At 43.0% G+C, this 14,233-nt stretch overlaps 2 protein-coding genes across 3 annotated transcripts in view; one reads left to right on the top strand and one right to left on the bottom strand.

Annotated features, from left to right (window-relative positions):
• ADCK5 (aarF domain containing kinase 5) overlaps positions 1–10,902 on the top strand; it is a 14,609-nt gene extending 3,707 nt beyond the window's left edge. Inside the window, exons 3-15 of one of the 2 annotated variants that reach the window (XM_072410583.1) lie at positions 601–747; positions 1,382–1,457; positions 2,770–2,970; positions 3,759–3,899; positions 5,177–5,290; positions 5,427–5,558; positions 6,088–6,171; positions 6,274–6,355; positions 6,609–6,687; positions 6,840–6,931; positions 7,159–7,408; positions 7,649–7,750; positions 7,913–10,902. In XM_072410583.1, the coding sequence (XP_072266684.1) occupies positions 601–747; positions 1,382–1,457; positions 2,770–2,970; positions 3,759–3,899; positions 5,177–5,290; positions 5,427–5,558; positions 6,088–6,171; positions 6,274–6,355; positions 6,609–6,687; positions 6,840–6,931; positions 7,159–7,408; positions 7,649–7,750; positions 7,913–8,018 (1,606 nt within the window). In that variant the 3' untranslated portion in view covers positions 8,019–10,902. Of the gene's footprint in view, positions 1–600; positions 748–1,381; positions 1,458–2,769; positions 2,971–3,758; positions 3,900–5,176; positions 5,291–5,426; positions 5,559–6,087; positions 6,172–6,273; positions 6,356–6,608; positions 6,688–6,839; positions 6,932–7,158; positions 7,409–7,648; positions 7,751–7,912 lie in introns of those variants that run through there. The other variant, XM_072410584.1, reaches the window with a different exon arrangement.
• Positions 10,903–13,562: 2,660 nt separating this feature from the next.
• CPSF1 (cleavage and polyadenylation specific factor 1) overlaps positions 13,563–14,233 on the bottom strand; it is a 21,784-nt gene continuing 21,113 nt past the window's right edge. Inside the window, exons 36-37 of the mRNA XM_072410581.1 lie at positions 14,038–14,176; positions 13,563–13,803 (exon numbers count right to left, since the gene is read on the bottom strand). Coding sequence (XP_072266682.1) covers positions 13,756–13,803; positions 14,038–14,176 — 187 coding nt within the window. The 3' untranslated portion in view covers positions 13,563–13,755. The remainder of the gene's footprint in view (positions 13,804–14,037; positions 14,177–14,233) is intronic.

Genomic DNA, 14,233 nt, shown 5'->3' with positions numbered 1-14,233 from the left:
ACAGTATGGAAGGGCGGTGTGTCTGGCACAGTATACAGTGTGGAAGGATGGCGTGTCTGGCACAGTATACGGTATGGAAGGATGGCGTGTCTGGCACAGTATACGGTATGGAGGAACGGTGTGTCTTGTGTTGTATAAGGAAAGGAATGACAGTATATCTGGCACAGTATATTCTATGGAGGTATCATTTCTAATCTTTCTGCCTTGTGGTGGCCCCTCCACTGTGTTCCAGTTGTGTCTCCTCTGTGTCTGCTGTATGAAGGACAGATGTGGAGATAGCGGCTGGAGGTCAGGGTCAGTAGGCTGATGGGTGAGTACAGGAGGAGGGTGCAGGAGAGAAAAAAGGGTATTCTCTATGTTATTTCTAGCTTGGCGTATATTTAACCTGCTGTGATCTGGTTTGATATAGAGGGGCAGACATGGCTGCAGGTGACCCATTTCCTTAGTATTTTTGGGCAACTAAATATATGTGAGGTTTTATCTACAGCAGATGGTATTGCTCCTCCCCATTCAATTTTGATGAGGTGGTGATGTATGGAAAGGATGATGATGATGGGATATTCAGAAATATTATTTCCAAACTTAAACTTCCCTTTACAGATCTGCTCCACGGCGATGGTTGAGATTTTTATGGATGGGCACTCTGCTTGGGGCCCCGTCTGCTGGGGCTTTGGTTTATTATACATCCGATAGACCTAAGAGGAGAAGAATTAGGATCTTGGTGCAGGGAATTCTCCGCTTTTGTAGGTAAGCACTTACTATATTGGTTTGAATTCTAACAGAGGGGTCCAATATTATAATACCAAATACCCACTATCCCAGCTGTCTGGAGTCAGGATGTGCCCACCTTGGGTTGTCTTATAAACCATTCAGGGTTCTTGTAGGACACCCGGCAGTCCTTATAAAGCTTTTTTGTATTAAAAGGCAAAACCTGACACATTCTTCCAGCTGAACATGGTAGTCAGACCCTTCCCTATTGAAATGACACCCTGCCCTGTCAGCGGAACGGTTTCCATTATGCTACAGCATTCATTTTACTGCTGAATGTAACCAATGACGGGCCAATAAAGGGAAGTGTTGCAGCAGGTGGGTCAGACTGTTCAGTAGTGAGAGAGGGTCTGGTCTAGTGATCCCATCACTCTCTGACATCCGGACAGGTGTCTGTGAGCGTTACATCTGAGTGTTCCTGCATCTTCTACATCGGGTGGAATAAGCACATGGTATTTATCCTGACATTTCACATCCAGAGATAGGGGGACTTCACTCTTGTTCTATTTCTCTGCAGGTGAAACCTGTACAACTGTTCGTTGCTCATCTGTGGCGGGGAGAAAGATTGCCCACATCTCAACCCCTGCTGATATATCACTGATTTCCCCCGCAGGTCTCTGAAGATCGCCTCCCATATTTCCATGGATTACTGGTGGACGAGAAATTTGACCCTGCGGAAGGAGGACGAGGTGAGTGCGAGGGCTTCTAGCATAAGGATTGTATCATGTAGTATGTGTATGCAAGACATAGAGCGATTTTCAGAGTGCCCCCCCTATCCAAGGAATTAATTTAAGGCAGAACAGGGCTCCTAGGTAAAGTAGCAGCCTTGCCTCTTATCCCTTCCGTTAGTAATAATGAATACTGCAATGGATCTTCTTTATTGGACACCAATTGCCTGTATATAGATTTTCCCTGGTTTCTGAAGGCTCCGATCTGTGTCCAAGTATCTGATCGGCTGCCTTGTGTTGGTATGGATGTTGGTATGGATTTCCAAAGGCTGTATTATTGCCTTCAGATACCAAGCTCTGGGGGGGAGGTGCACTGAAAAACTGGTGTTCGTTTTACCTTAAAGCGGAACTAAAGTCAAAATATAAAAATAACATTTACCTTTAATGCCGCAGATCAGTTGATCCATCCAGAGGTTTCTTTGATTGGGTCCTGCATGGTCCTTCTAAAGCTAGCGCGTAGGAAGTGCTGGGCGCCGCCATCTTCTTCCGGGCTCTTTTTAGTTTGTTGAATGGGGAAAAAGATTGCAGTGAGATCAGCAACTTTTCAGGAGGGCTCCTTCTGCGCATGCTCGATTTCGGACATACGCGGAAGGAGCAGCCAAGACTCTCCAGGGATACATGACATAGGTATCCTGTAAGGCTAAAGACAGAAAAGGGAGGTGTTGCACCCTTTAAAAGTAAATAAATAAATACATAAAAATTTGACTTATATTTGGTTTTCTACCCTATTATGTAAAATAAAAATTTTGTTTAGCTCCGCTTTAAGGTGTTTGCAAAGCTGAACTATAAACCTCTTATTGTTCCCTTTTGTCTATAAAATCCTTGAAAGCATTTTATTAAATCTCCTCAGTTAGTACAACAATGTCAGAGATCCTGTGAACTTCCTGTGCCCTTTGCTTGTGATGTATTCTTATTAGTTTTTCCTAGTACTCTTTGAGATTTACAGAGCACCTCCTCCCTATGTGAGGATAGAGATGAATGTGTTCTGTAGCTTTAAGACAGTTTCTACCCTAGGGTGATGACACTAAACACCCCTTACGGTAGGGTAGGAGCTGTTTTTGGTAGCTTCACCAGGTAAAATAAAAGACTAATTAAAGAAAATTACTCCAGATACCACATATATATTGCATTACAATATTTTTCTTTGGCTTAGCTACATTGTAATATGTGTCTTCTAATCCATTTTTGTATTATGGTGGGTTGATGAGGGAGAACTACATCAATAGTCAAAATAAAAAACATACCTATTTCTTTTTTCTGTGTGTCGTGGCAGAACAGTTCCCTGCACCAGGCCATCATGTCTCAGTGTCACCAGCGGACGGCGGACAGATTGGTGGAAGGAGCCCTGCTGAATGGGGGTCTGTACATTAAACTTGGACAAGGTCTGTGCACGTTCAATCACCTTCTGCCGCCAGAATATATCACAACGCTGCGAGTGCTGGAGGACCAGGCACTGCCACGGAGAGCCAATGAGGTGAGGCCACTCTGCAGCGTGTATGCTTGAAGCAGCTATCAGTGTCGGAGGTCATGCTGGCTGATGCTTATTGGCTTTTCTTTGGTTCTCTTCTACCATTGTGGCTTAGTACCATCCAGTAAGTAGACTCTCTAGGCATCAGGAAGCATTTATGCACCCCATTGGTGGACATTAGTATGTGCCCTCAAAAAGATTTAAAGGGGCCTCTTGTTCTAGGCCAGCGTTTCTTAATCAGGGTTCCTCTAAAGAGGTTCCTTGAGCAATGACCAATTTTTCCTATTGATCACCACACTAATATACCATGAGCTGTGGATATAGTAATTATATAGGGGGTTCCCCGAAGACCTGAAACTTATTTCAAGGGTTTCCTGAAGTTAAAAACTTTGAGAAAGGCTGATCCAGACCAAGGATAGAACTGGGGCTCCATTCTGAGTTGGAAGTCGTATGGACAGGAGGGGGGTTCCATAAGACCTTGCAGACCTGTGAAATTTATATTGCCTGTGCTATCATTTCTCAACTACCTTCCTGGACCTGTTGAGCCAGCCAGTGTGAATCATTGAAGGTTAAGAAAAGTTTGTATTTGGTTGGTCAATTTGGAGATGATTGTGAGGATCTCTGTTCCTAAGACCTCCATAGGCCCCTATTTTTTCTTTACATATTCACTGCCTGTTGATTGAGCAGAGCTGTGTTGATGGAGAAACGCACTGTGTGTTCACATGCATCCACATCATATCGGACATCAGTTTGGAATGCTTTCTGTATCTGACTTCCTGCTACCTGTGCTGCAGGTAAACGAGATTCTCCTGGAAGATTTTGGTGAACCTGCTGAGAAGCTGTTTTGCAAATTTGACCAAAAGCCAATGGCAGCTGCAAGTTTAGCTCAGGTGCACCGAGCCACCTTACACGATGGAAAAGAGGTAGCAGTAAAGGTGAGGCTTGATGTTTGTTTCCCTGACTCTTATTGGATGAGGAATATGATTTGTATATAATGTTCCTTCGTTGGGTGTAAAGCATAATATGTACTTAACACCCCCTTCCCCAACTGGATTAGAATATACATCAAAATACCTTCCTAGCCGGTCTGTTCGCTCCTCCAATGACCTAATAATGACTTCTTCACTCATAATCTCGTCACACGCATGGCTCCAAGACTTTTCTAGATCTGCCCGGACTTTCTGGAATGGTCTCCTCCTGTTCGTCTTGCTCTTACTTTCTGCTCATTTAAAACCCAACGCTTCAACCTCACTTACCCGTCTCCTTCTTTCTCTTAAACCCTCACTACTTCCCACCATTCTAAATCCCCTCTCCTATTGTGTGATACTTCCCCCACCTCCTAGATTGTAAGCTCTTTGGGGCAGGGTCCTCTCCTCCTCCTGTGTCACTGTCTGTATCTGTCATTTGCAACCCCTATGTAAAGCGCTGTGTAATATGTTGGCGCTATATAAATCCTGTTTTTTATTATTATTATTATTATTATTATTAATAATAATAATAATAATAACAAAACCTACAGAGAGGTTGATTGGCTTCCTCCCTTAATTAACCTCAGACTGTAATAAAGACATGTGACTATGGTAGGGACATTAGATTATATTAGATGTTAATATGGACTTTGTAAAGAGTATGAATATGTTAGCACTATATAAATACTTTGTAATAATAAAAATTTCAATATATAACACGCAACAACCCCACAAATAATGAGTATAATATGTACATCCCACCCCTTTCTTTTGGGTATAGTATAATTGCTAATTGGTTGATTAGTATAATATATACATAAGCCCTTCATTGGTCAAAGCGTGATGTGTGCATACCAGTCACCACCGCCACTGGGTGATGGGTATATGTACAAAACATAATTGCTTTCCTATTCTCAATGGGTGAAGCATAATGTATATTATTAGATAGTCCCTGTTCAGGTTTTCATACCTGTAGTTCGCTTTAGCATCATTGATGGCATTTAGTGGATGAGGCGCTTGATTTTCTTGGGGTAAGGTTGTTGGTTCTATTTATAAAAATGCCTCCAGGTTCTGTATATCTTTGTGTTGTCTCGCATAAACTTTTGAGATCTCAAAATCATTCAATAATATTGGGGTTGGTAGCACCTTCACTTAACATACACCAGGCCCCCATTAGGTGAAAGGCTTGTGGGATTTGTGTTATTGTTGCACTGTTTCTCTCTCTCACTGTGTTTTCTCTCCAGGTCCAGTATATCGATCTTCGGGACAGATTTGATGGGGATATTAGGACTCTGGAATGGCTTCTCCGTCTCATAGAGTTCATGCACCCTAAATTTGGGTTCAGTTGGGTTCTCAAGGTGAGCCCCATTCTACAATTTTGTGTCTTTTTTTCTGCTCTGTTGCTTAGTCTCCCTAAAAAATTTCTTCACAGTCATTCCTCTGATCTCCTCCATTTCCCATACCATGTATCACTGTCTATATGTCCCCCTATAGGATCTGAAGCACACACTGGCCCAGGAGTTGGACTTTGAAAATGAGGGACGAAACGCTGAGCGCTGTGCAGAAGACCTTAAAAAACTTCCATATGTCCTGATACCCAAAGTGCACTGGAAGTATACCAGCAAGGTGAGGAGGAGGTTCATATGCCAAAGAAGAAAACAGGGGCAGTGACTATACCTCTATACTACAATGCAGCTTTAATATGCAGTGATATTAATATTATCTAGTACTTATATAGCACCGACCTATTACACAGTGCTATACCAAGTCCATAGTCATGTCACTAACTGTTCCTCAATGGGGATCATAATCTAATGTCCCTACCATAGTCATATGTCTTTAATACATTCTAAGGTCAGTTTTAGAGGGAAGCCAATTAACCTAACTGCATTTTTTTGGAATGTGGGAGGAAACCAGATTACCCACAGGAAACCCACACAAACACAGGGAGAACCTGCAAACTCCATGCAGATAGTGTCCTGGCTGATAATCAAACCTGGGACCCAGCACTGCAAAGGCCAGAGTGCTAACCACTGAGCCACTGGGCTGCCCACCATGCAGGTGTAATATATATGAGCTGTGTAACCATCACTCAGCTATTCCTGTGAGAATATCTTGTGCTGTGTATATATAATTCCTGCACCTATCTCTACAGCGGGTGTTGACGGCGGATTACTGTGAGGGCTGTAAAGTCAGCAGTGTTGAAGGGATCAAGCAGCAGGGCCTGGATCTAAAAGATGTAAGTGTCACTCGTATGATATTCAAGTTATATGTAGATTGAGGATGACTCAGATAAGTCCAGGAAAGGTTCTCTCATCACTGTCTGTTCTGTTTTTTAAAGGTGGCAGAAAAGGTGATAAAGGTTTTTGCAGAGCAAATTTTCTTTACGGGATTCATCCACGCCGACCCTCACCCTGGAAACGGTAATCACATACATTGGTTTCACACAGCATACACAGTACACTGTCAGGGACCTGCAGGAGTCCATAGTAGGATTTTCTCCTTACCCTGAGATAGAGCTGTCACAGATATCCCTCCATTTGCTGGGTTGCAGGAAGGACAGGTGTTAGTTAATGGAGTCAGGCTACATGACTGCTATGCCTGCCATATTGATTGTACTAATGTCCGTGGGCAGATGTAAGCCTGAATCTGACCCCAAACTCTTTTTTACTGCAGTTCTGGTAAATGTGGGACCAGATGGGAAAGCACGGCTGGTTCTCCTGGACCATGGACTCTATGAGTTCCTAAGTCAAAGGTAATGCTTTGCACCATTTTCTGTGTGTCACTCATTTTTTACAGTGTGCGAGTCTCTTGTCAATGACAATATAATAGTCCGGTGACTGACATCCATAAGGTGTATAAAGCCTGACTTCTATGGTGATTAGTGACTGGTATTCTTTGTTGCAGGGATCGCACAGCTCTGTGTAAACTCTGGAGGTCCATTGTTCTGAGGAATCATCCATCTATGGCCAAGCACTCGGCTGAGCTTGGAGTTAAAGGTTTGTATTCCTTTTATTCTCCGGCAAATCTTGTGTCCATCAGTTGGGCCATTTAGTTTGTGTTCAATGATTGGACCATTTTTAAGTTCACCAATTGGCCTTTCATGTGTCCAGTGATTGGACCATTGCTGCGTTCACCAACTGAACCGTATGTGTTTACTAGTTGGCTATTTATGTGTTCACTGTATGAACCTTATGACACATTTTTTCATTATGCTTGTTTTCAGACTACTTTCTGTTCTGTGAGATTCTGTTGCAGCGCCCCCTATCCCTCACTGGAACGCTGGGGAATGCTTTGACCCGCGAGGAAACACAGTACATGCAGGACATGGCCAAGGAGCATTTTGATGATATCATGAGAGTTCTCCGAGCTTTGCCACGCCCGATGCTGCTCGTATTCCGAAATCTGAACACAGTGCGAGCTCTGAATATTGGACTGGGGGCCCCAGCAGATCGATATCTTCTCATGGCCCGCAGGTCAGTGACATGGGTAGTTGTGGTAATAGTGGGTTAATAAAGGTGACAACATGTCGGGAGGGTGGAGAAGAGGGGTCATCACAACCGTGTTTCTCTATTGTCCCACATCTCCCACAATGCTTGGCTCAGCCATCATTCCTCACTTCCTTTCTGGTTGTAGATTGCAAGCTATTCTGGTGCATATTCTGTATTAGGAAGCGGTATCTGTACATTGCTCTTCATTGTGTGTCTCGTTTTCAGCGCGGTGCGTGCCTGGAGGCGTCTGGCAAAGCAGAATTCTTCAGGGATAACACGCTGGGTGTCTGTGATGTGGGAACATTTAAAATTTGAGGTGGCTCTCAGGTAAGCGGCTCCAACAGGATCTGATTAGAGCTCTGCGTGATTGTGGTGCCTTCAGAGTGGTCAGAGGTCAGTCCCATGACTTATTTCTTGACCCTGCACCCCTTACCGTACAAAGTACAATAATTGTGCTGTGATTGGACAGATATTTGTTTTCTTCTGCAGGTGGGAGAGCTTCATTCAGCATTTCACCTTCTTTGTCATCCGTCTTCTCATCCATTTTGACTTCCTCACAGAAAATGAGCAGATTCGGCAGTTCTTGCAGTCATAGTTGCTGTCGTATTGTGTGGGAAATCACAATCCACTAGTAAACCTTCAGGCGGAAAGCCAGTTTGGTTCAGTGCCTGGAGATATATTTGCCAAAGCTGCCGCCAATGCCGTTTGTGAATGTCTTTTGAGGCATCAGATGCAGCCAAAATCGTGGAATCTCATCAGAGGACAACGTATACATAGAGGACTATATAACAGAATCGCAGATTATTCCATTATGGAACTTTATTTTATCATCGGTTTTAGCTCCTTCTGAGTTTGAAAAAAAGATGGGGAGAGGGGAGCCCTTTTTCTTACAGGACTGTGATGGAGGCTAAAGTGATGTGAATATTGGAACCCTTCGGGCCCACAGATTCATCTAATGAGAGAGTAATGCGCCATCTAAGCAGGTTGGAGTCTCTTTCTGAGGTTTTGAGACCAGCACCACCAGCTAGGGAGGACATCTAGTTGAGTCCCAGTGCAAGTAGAAAAAACAGATTCCACAAAATACATCAACAGGTTAAAAAGGTTCCCCAGTAAATTGGTTCTTTATTATAGCACATTTCATGTTGTAATGAGCCCTTACAGCATAGCTAAAGCCAAAGTTTTCTTGCCTAGTGAGGACACAGAAGTCTTTCACCTTTGGGGTATTTTGCCAACTATAGTTGGATTAGACACAAATAGAGTCTAGGTTGAGTCCTCCTACCCGTAGCATGCTTCCGTTATTTTTTTGTTTAGTTTGCTGGTGTCATAGGATAGGAAATTTTCTGATTGCAGCCATCCAGTTTGACCATCCTCAGCTAAATTATTGAAGAAATGCATATCGATCCTGTTGAACTGAACAGGCACTGGTTCTTGGGTGTAGCAGTTTCCAGACACATTTGTGGTAAATATTGCTTTGGTCGAGAGGCATTGGAATTGCCTCAGCACTTGCAAGCTGGTCAGTCTCGGCATTGGGAGCTACCTCATTTTCATAGGTCACTAGCCTACCTCATTCCCCATTTCCCAATAGTTTTATCACGGCAAGGGAGTGCTGACATTATCTGCTGGTTGGAATGTCAAGACGCTCTGTGCTGTCTTTCCTGCAATACATCAAGGAGACATCTCCCCAATACTGCTTTTGTTAGCAAAAGGCCACATGGAAATCTGATTTGGGCCTGCTGCCCGATTCCAATGACTTTGGTCATCTCCAGCCATCTTACCCACTCTGAGACCAGCTGTCTGGATTGTGTGAGTACCTAAGGCCTTGACACTTATCTGGAGCCTTTATATTGCCTTAGCACAAGAGTGTAAAATGCCCGATTGGTGAAGAATAGTAATTTTCTACAAATGGTTTTCTGTTGCTTGCCAATGGAACTGGTATCTACAGCTAGGAGTTGTCCTCTGAGTCTCTTGGGTCATAGGTTTAAAAAAAAAAAAAAGTCCGTAGAGTTCAACCACAAGAGAAATCTACTAGCAAAGCATATTCTAGATAGAAACCTATACACACATGGTGCGACCAGAGGAAGGCAAAAAAACTTTATAAAACCTGGTTCAATTGGATGTTCCCTGGATCAGCAGTATCTGTTATCTTTACTTTTTAATCTTTATTCACTAGTTATATTCTGTGCTTCTAGAAATCATCCACCTTTTTCCTAAAGCAATCAGTAGAACTTGCTTAAACTACTACCTGAGGGAAGCCGATGTTTGAAGTGTTCTAATGGCCAATTTGCCATCCTTCTTCTCAGCCACTGACTTTAAAGACATTGCTAGCGCTGGATCTGCCCCAGTTTGACCGTTAATAGTACCCGAGAGACGAATGGTCACTTAAGACCTTTTGTACGGGGGGGTCTCATAGCTTTTCCTACTTATTACTTATTTTTTTACCTCCCTGGCTTCTCAATACTTCTCTGGGTGGCTCAGACAGACCAAAATTCAAACTTCCATTCTACAGGCCCAGATTCAAGAATTCCTGGCAAGGTGCACTGTAATTGGCCTTGTGTTTTGTTTTTTCTTTTTCACATCAAGCAACTGTTTCCTAGATTTACATGACTACCTCCTGGTCTTCCATTCTACTAAGTCATGGTGTCCAAACTTTTTTCAAAGAGGGACAGATTTGGTGATGTGAAAATGTTAGGGGGCCGACCATTCAGCACATACTACGGGTTAGTGTGCGTGTGGTCTGCACAGGTCCCGCATAGCACAGGCCCACCAGGGTGACATGAGGGATTCCCTGTGCACGGAGTAAGGTGTCAGTGCGGGCTCCGTGCAGCGCACGTTCCTTAGACTCAGAGTGGGCATGGTCCAGGCGGGTCCCACATAGCACACACCCATTATAATGACATAGGGGATTCCCTGTGCTATAAGCATTTTTCTATTCGTGTTTTTTTTTTTTTTTTACTGTGCTCAACAGTGCTGGCGGGCCGCATATTATTGATTTTATGACAAAGGCTGCGGGCCGGTGGAAATCTTTACACGGGCTGCAATTGGACTATGGACATGCATGCACTAGGTGCTTTTTTCCCTCATCTGATACCAGTTTTGAGGTTCCTTACCAGCTTTCCATTATTGAGGCTACTTGCAGCTAATTTGACTTTCAGAAAGTTTTAAGTTTCTGTATCAATCGAAACAAATAGCACTTTTTTTTATCATAAAAACTTCCTATGGAGGGACAATCGATCCCACTTTTCTGCATTTACGATTATGCTTTCTTAAAAGGTACGGGGGGTAGGAGAGGGTTTTTTGTGCTGCCCTAAAGTTTTTAATACTGTCAAACGGTTCTGTGTCTTAAAAACTTCCTGTGTCCTGGATTATACGTTAGGTAGAGGGTTATATTATAAGTAATCCTTTTTTCCTAGCTTTGGACTATGTATAAGGTTTAACTGCTGCCTGTTCCCAGGGTGAAGAATAAACTGAAAAACATTTTATGTGGGACATGTTTTTTTCCTGACAACTATATTTCTTTCCTTTTCTGTTGTGGATACAGGTCAGAACAGAAAACTAAAAACATTTTTTTGACATAAGTCCAAAAAGCCTAAACCTCATGTGATCCTTCCTGTGCAAACCCGAGGCCCAGCCTCAGACTGTGAATAAACAATTTACAATGTAAGGACTGCACATGTGTATGCACAGGACCTGGGGGTGTGACTACTATCTACATACAATCTCCTTTACATTAACTAAGGCTACAACCACACGTGCAATGGTTCTCCTCTGACAGTCGTCTCAGGGCCGAAATTGGACGAGAATATGGCATGTGTACTGTCCTGGCGGATCCACGGATGATGAACGACGACCATAATGCAAGTGCGTAGGAGAGAGCGAGCAGCAGGGTGCTGCTTCATCGTTCTCCCTCTCCATTGAACAGAAAGGTGCTGTGTATGTACAGGTCTCATTTATGCATCGTGCAGTCATTTGTTGTTGGAAAGGATCATGAAAGATCCTTTCCAAAGACAGTTATTGCACGTGTGTACACAGCCAAAGACTGGGATTAAATTATACTCTGAATTAATATGCAGTCAATGCAGTCTTGTCCTCCATAGTGGATGGGAGATAGTACAGTGCATGGTTCCCCTTAAAGACCTTTACCAGTAGAAAGTCAAAACTCCAAAGAGATTGTTGTCTAGGTCCTAACGTCAGTATTATGGTTGCCGTACCACCCTCCTTCCCATGGACACTGGTGTAATCTTGAGTCCATCCCAGCATCTTCTTCCTACAAGCCAACAATGGTTGGTTTTTACAAATCCTACCTACATGCAGCTCAACAGAACCAAGTCCACTGAATATATGAGTACATGTGGCAAAGCAAAGGCCTAATTGCACCCAACAAGGCACTCTGGGCATCTTGGCATAAAATGGCTACAATATTCTAGTCGAACGCAACCTGTTTACTTTAGAACAGTTGACAATTCTAGCTACCAATTGCACTAGGAAAACCATCCACCTCTCCCTTTGCAGGGGCAGAGAATGATTGATTTGATTTCCCCTTTATCATCCAGGATTCTGATTCCTGGAAGTGTGCGGGGAAAGAACTCAAGAGCTCCAGCTGGAACTATACCCAATAGTCCAGGGTAAGTGATGCACAGCCACATGCGCTTTTTGTTGATGATACCTTGAAAAGGCCAAAGGTGTACACGAGCCTAGGACTCCTTTAAAAAGTGAACCTTGTCAGTGACCTAAAAGTCTGACTAATCTCTTGACATGTCACAAAATGTCTTAACATTGAAGCCAGTCATTCTCAACATTTTTCCCATAGGGGATCCTTGAAATAACTTTCAAATCTTCAGGAACCTTCTATAATTATTATATCCACAGATCACAGTATATTAGTGTGGTGATCAGTAGTCTTACATTGCAGGCCAGTGGGAAGAATGTCACCCTTACAGATAGCCAAAAAGATCATTGGTGTCATTTAGTCTGACTCGAGAGGCACAAATTGCTCATTGCTCAAGAAACCCCTAGCAACCTCTGCAGGAACGCTGGCAAACAGTGATATTTAAGCAATTATGGCATTCCCATGACTTTGCCAAGTCCAATATATCACCCAACAAAATGTTCTCAGTCTCCTCTCCCCCCACTGAAAATACTAAAAAACTGCAGCAAGTCACAAGGCTGCACCAGGAGCTAAACTGTGCTAGACATTTGTGAAGAAATTATATGGCTGTGTCATCCTTAGATTAGTTCCAGTCCAGGAAGTAAACGGTGACCTGTAGAAAATTGCTGGATGCAGATGGCATTATTCTTCTGATAAGTAATTGGTTAATGGGCACCCACCAGACAATCCTCCATCTACCTTCAGCTACCATCCAATGAATGTTCTCAGCGTCTGCTATGTGCACAATGTAATACTCACAGCAATAATGTGATCGTTACTCAGCAGAAGGAGCATTCTATGCATTCATGACACTTCTTATGTCTGACAACACTTCCCAGTCCCTTAAATACTGTGCTGCTCATTGCAGAATTACAATCACCTGAATGAATCTGAATCGATCTCTTGTCAATATGAATTATCAAATTTTGCCGGTGTCACACATATTTAAAACAATTCCATAAGGATCTGTCAGCCAGCTTTTGTTTTTTAAACACCATTTATCCAGTGCCAGGTATCGTGCTCCAGAACAGAACCACTATTGGCTCCACTTGAAGCAATAGTACAGAATGGTGGCAATTTTCACCATATGAACCCAAAGACATGTAAATAAGAAAAAGTCAATGTTGCTACACAGCAATTAACCACCTCATACTGCTGTGTACAGCTGGACTGTACACGGCAGCTTTAAGACAGTCAGGCTAAGGAAGGGACATGACCTGTGTTACAGCACCAAAGAAAAATCAGGCCTCCTGCCCTTCCAAAACAGGGCTGCGCTGTGTAAATCCCAGTTTGCAAGGTAATACAGCCAACAAATATTTAGCAATTTGCCCAGACCTCAGCTTTATATCTTCTCATCAGTAAAGATGAAGCACACTGAGCACACAAGGCCAGACAAACACCAGCTGGAGGGGCCGGGTCACATTGTATCGCCCTGCACATAGCACAGATAGATTAATTACTGTCTGAATCCCACAAATAAAAAAAAAAGAAGACTTTCTATGAAACATTCGCTTATATATTTACAAAAGCAAACATCTAAAACGACTGATGGCAGTTGTAGATCCACGCTCAGGGTCAGTGAGCTCCCATTCTTTGCTTTGGAAGGAGCTCATAAAGTTGTGTGAAAACTCATATTAATATAAAAACGCACAAAAATATACAAACACAGACGTCCAGCCCAAAAAAATCAGAAATGAGAAGTCACTCGCTCGATTTCCAGCAAATCCTCCAGGATCTGAAAACAAAAAAACAGACGATGGATGAGAGAGCTGCAGCATAGGGTTGGGGGTGACACCCTGCAAAGGCTGCATTTAGACAGCTCTATAGACTAGTACACCCTGGAGGGGGTATAGTGAAAATCTACTGCCCCATCCCCCTTTCCTCTAAAGATAAATTCAGAAAGGAAGTTAATGAGAACATTTTGTTCTTGGACAAATCTAAAGAACTCAAAATATTATCCTGCTCTTACTATTTCTGTGGTGGTTCCAATTTTCTTGGCAACCTCGCTGCGTTCCATGGTGCTCAGATATAGGTAGCGGTTTAGCAGTTCACCATCCAAAACGTTCCTCACAGCATTCTGAAGAGTACGGCGACTGCTGTGCAACATCCTGAGGTAAATTGAGAAATTGCAGATTTATAGGGATTATTTGCAAAAAAACAAAAAA

This window comes from Pyxicephalus adspersus, chromosome 5 (assembly GCF_032062135.1).
Source record: "Pyxicephalus adspersus chromosome 5, UCB_Pads_2.0, whole genome shotgun sequence".
NCBI classification, from domain to species: domain Eukaryota; kingdom Metazoa; phylum Chordata; class Amphibia; order Anura; family Pyxicephalidae; genus Pyxicephalus; species Pyxicephalus adspersus.
This window is presented reverse-complemented; position numbering and strand designations above follow the sequence as displayed.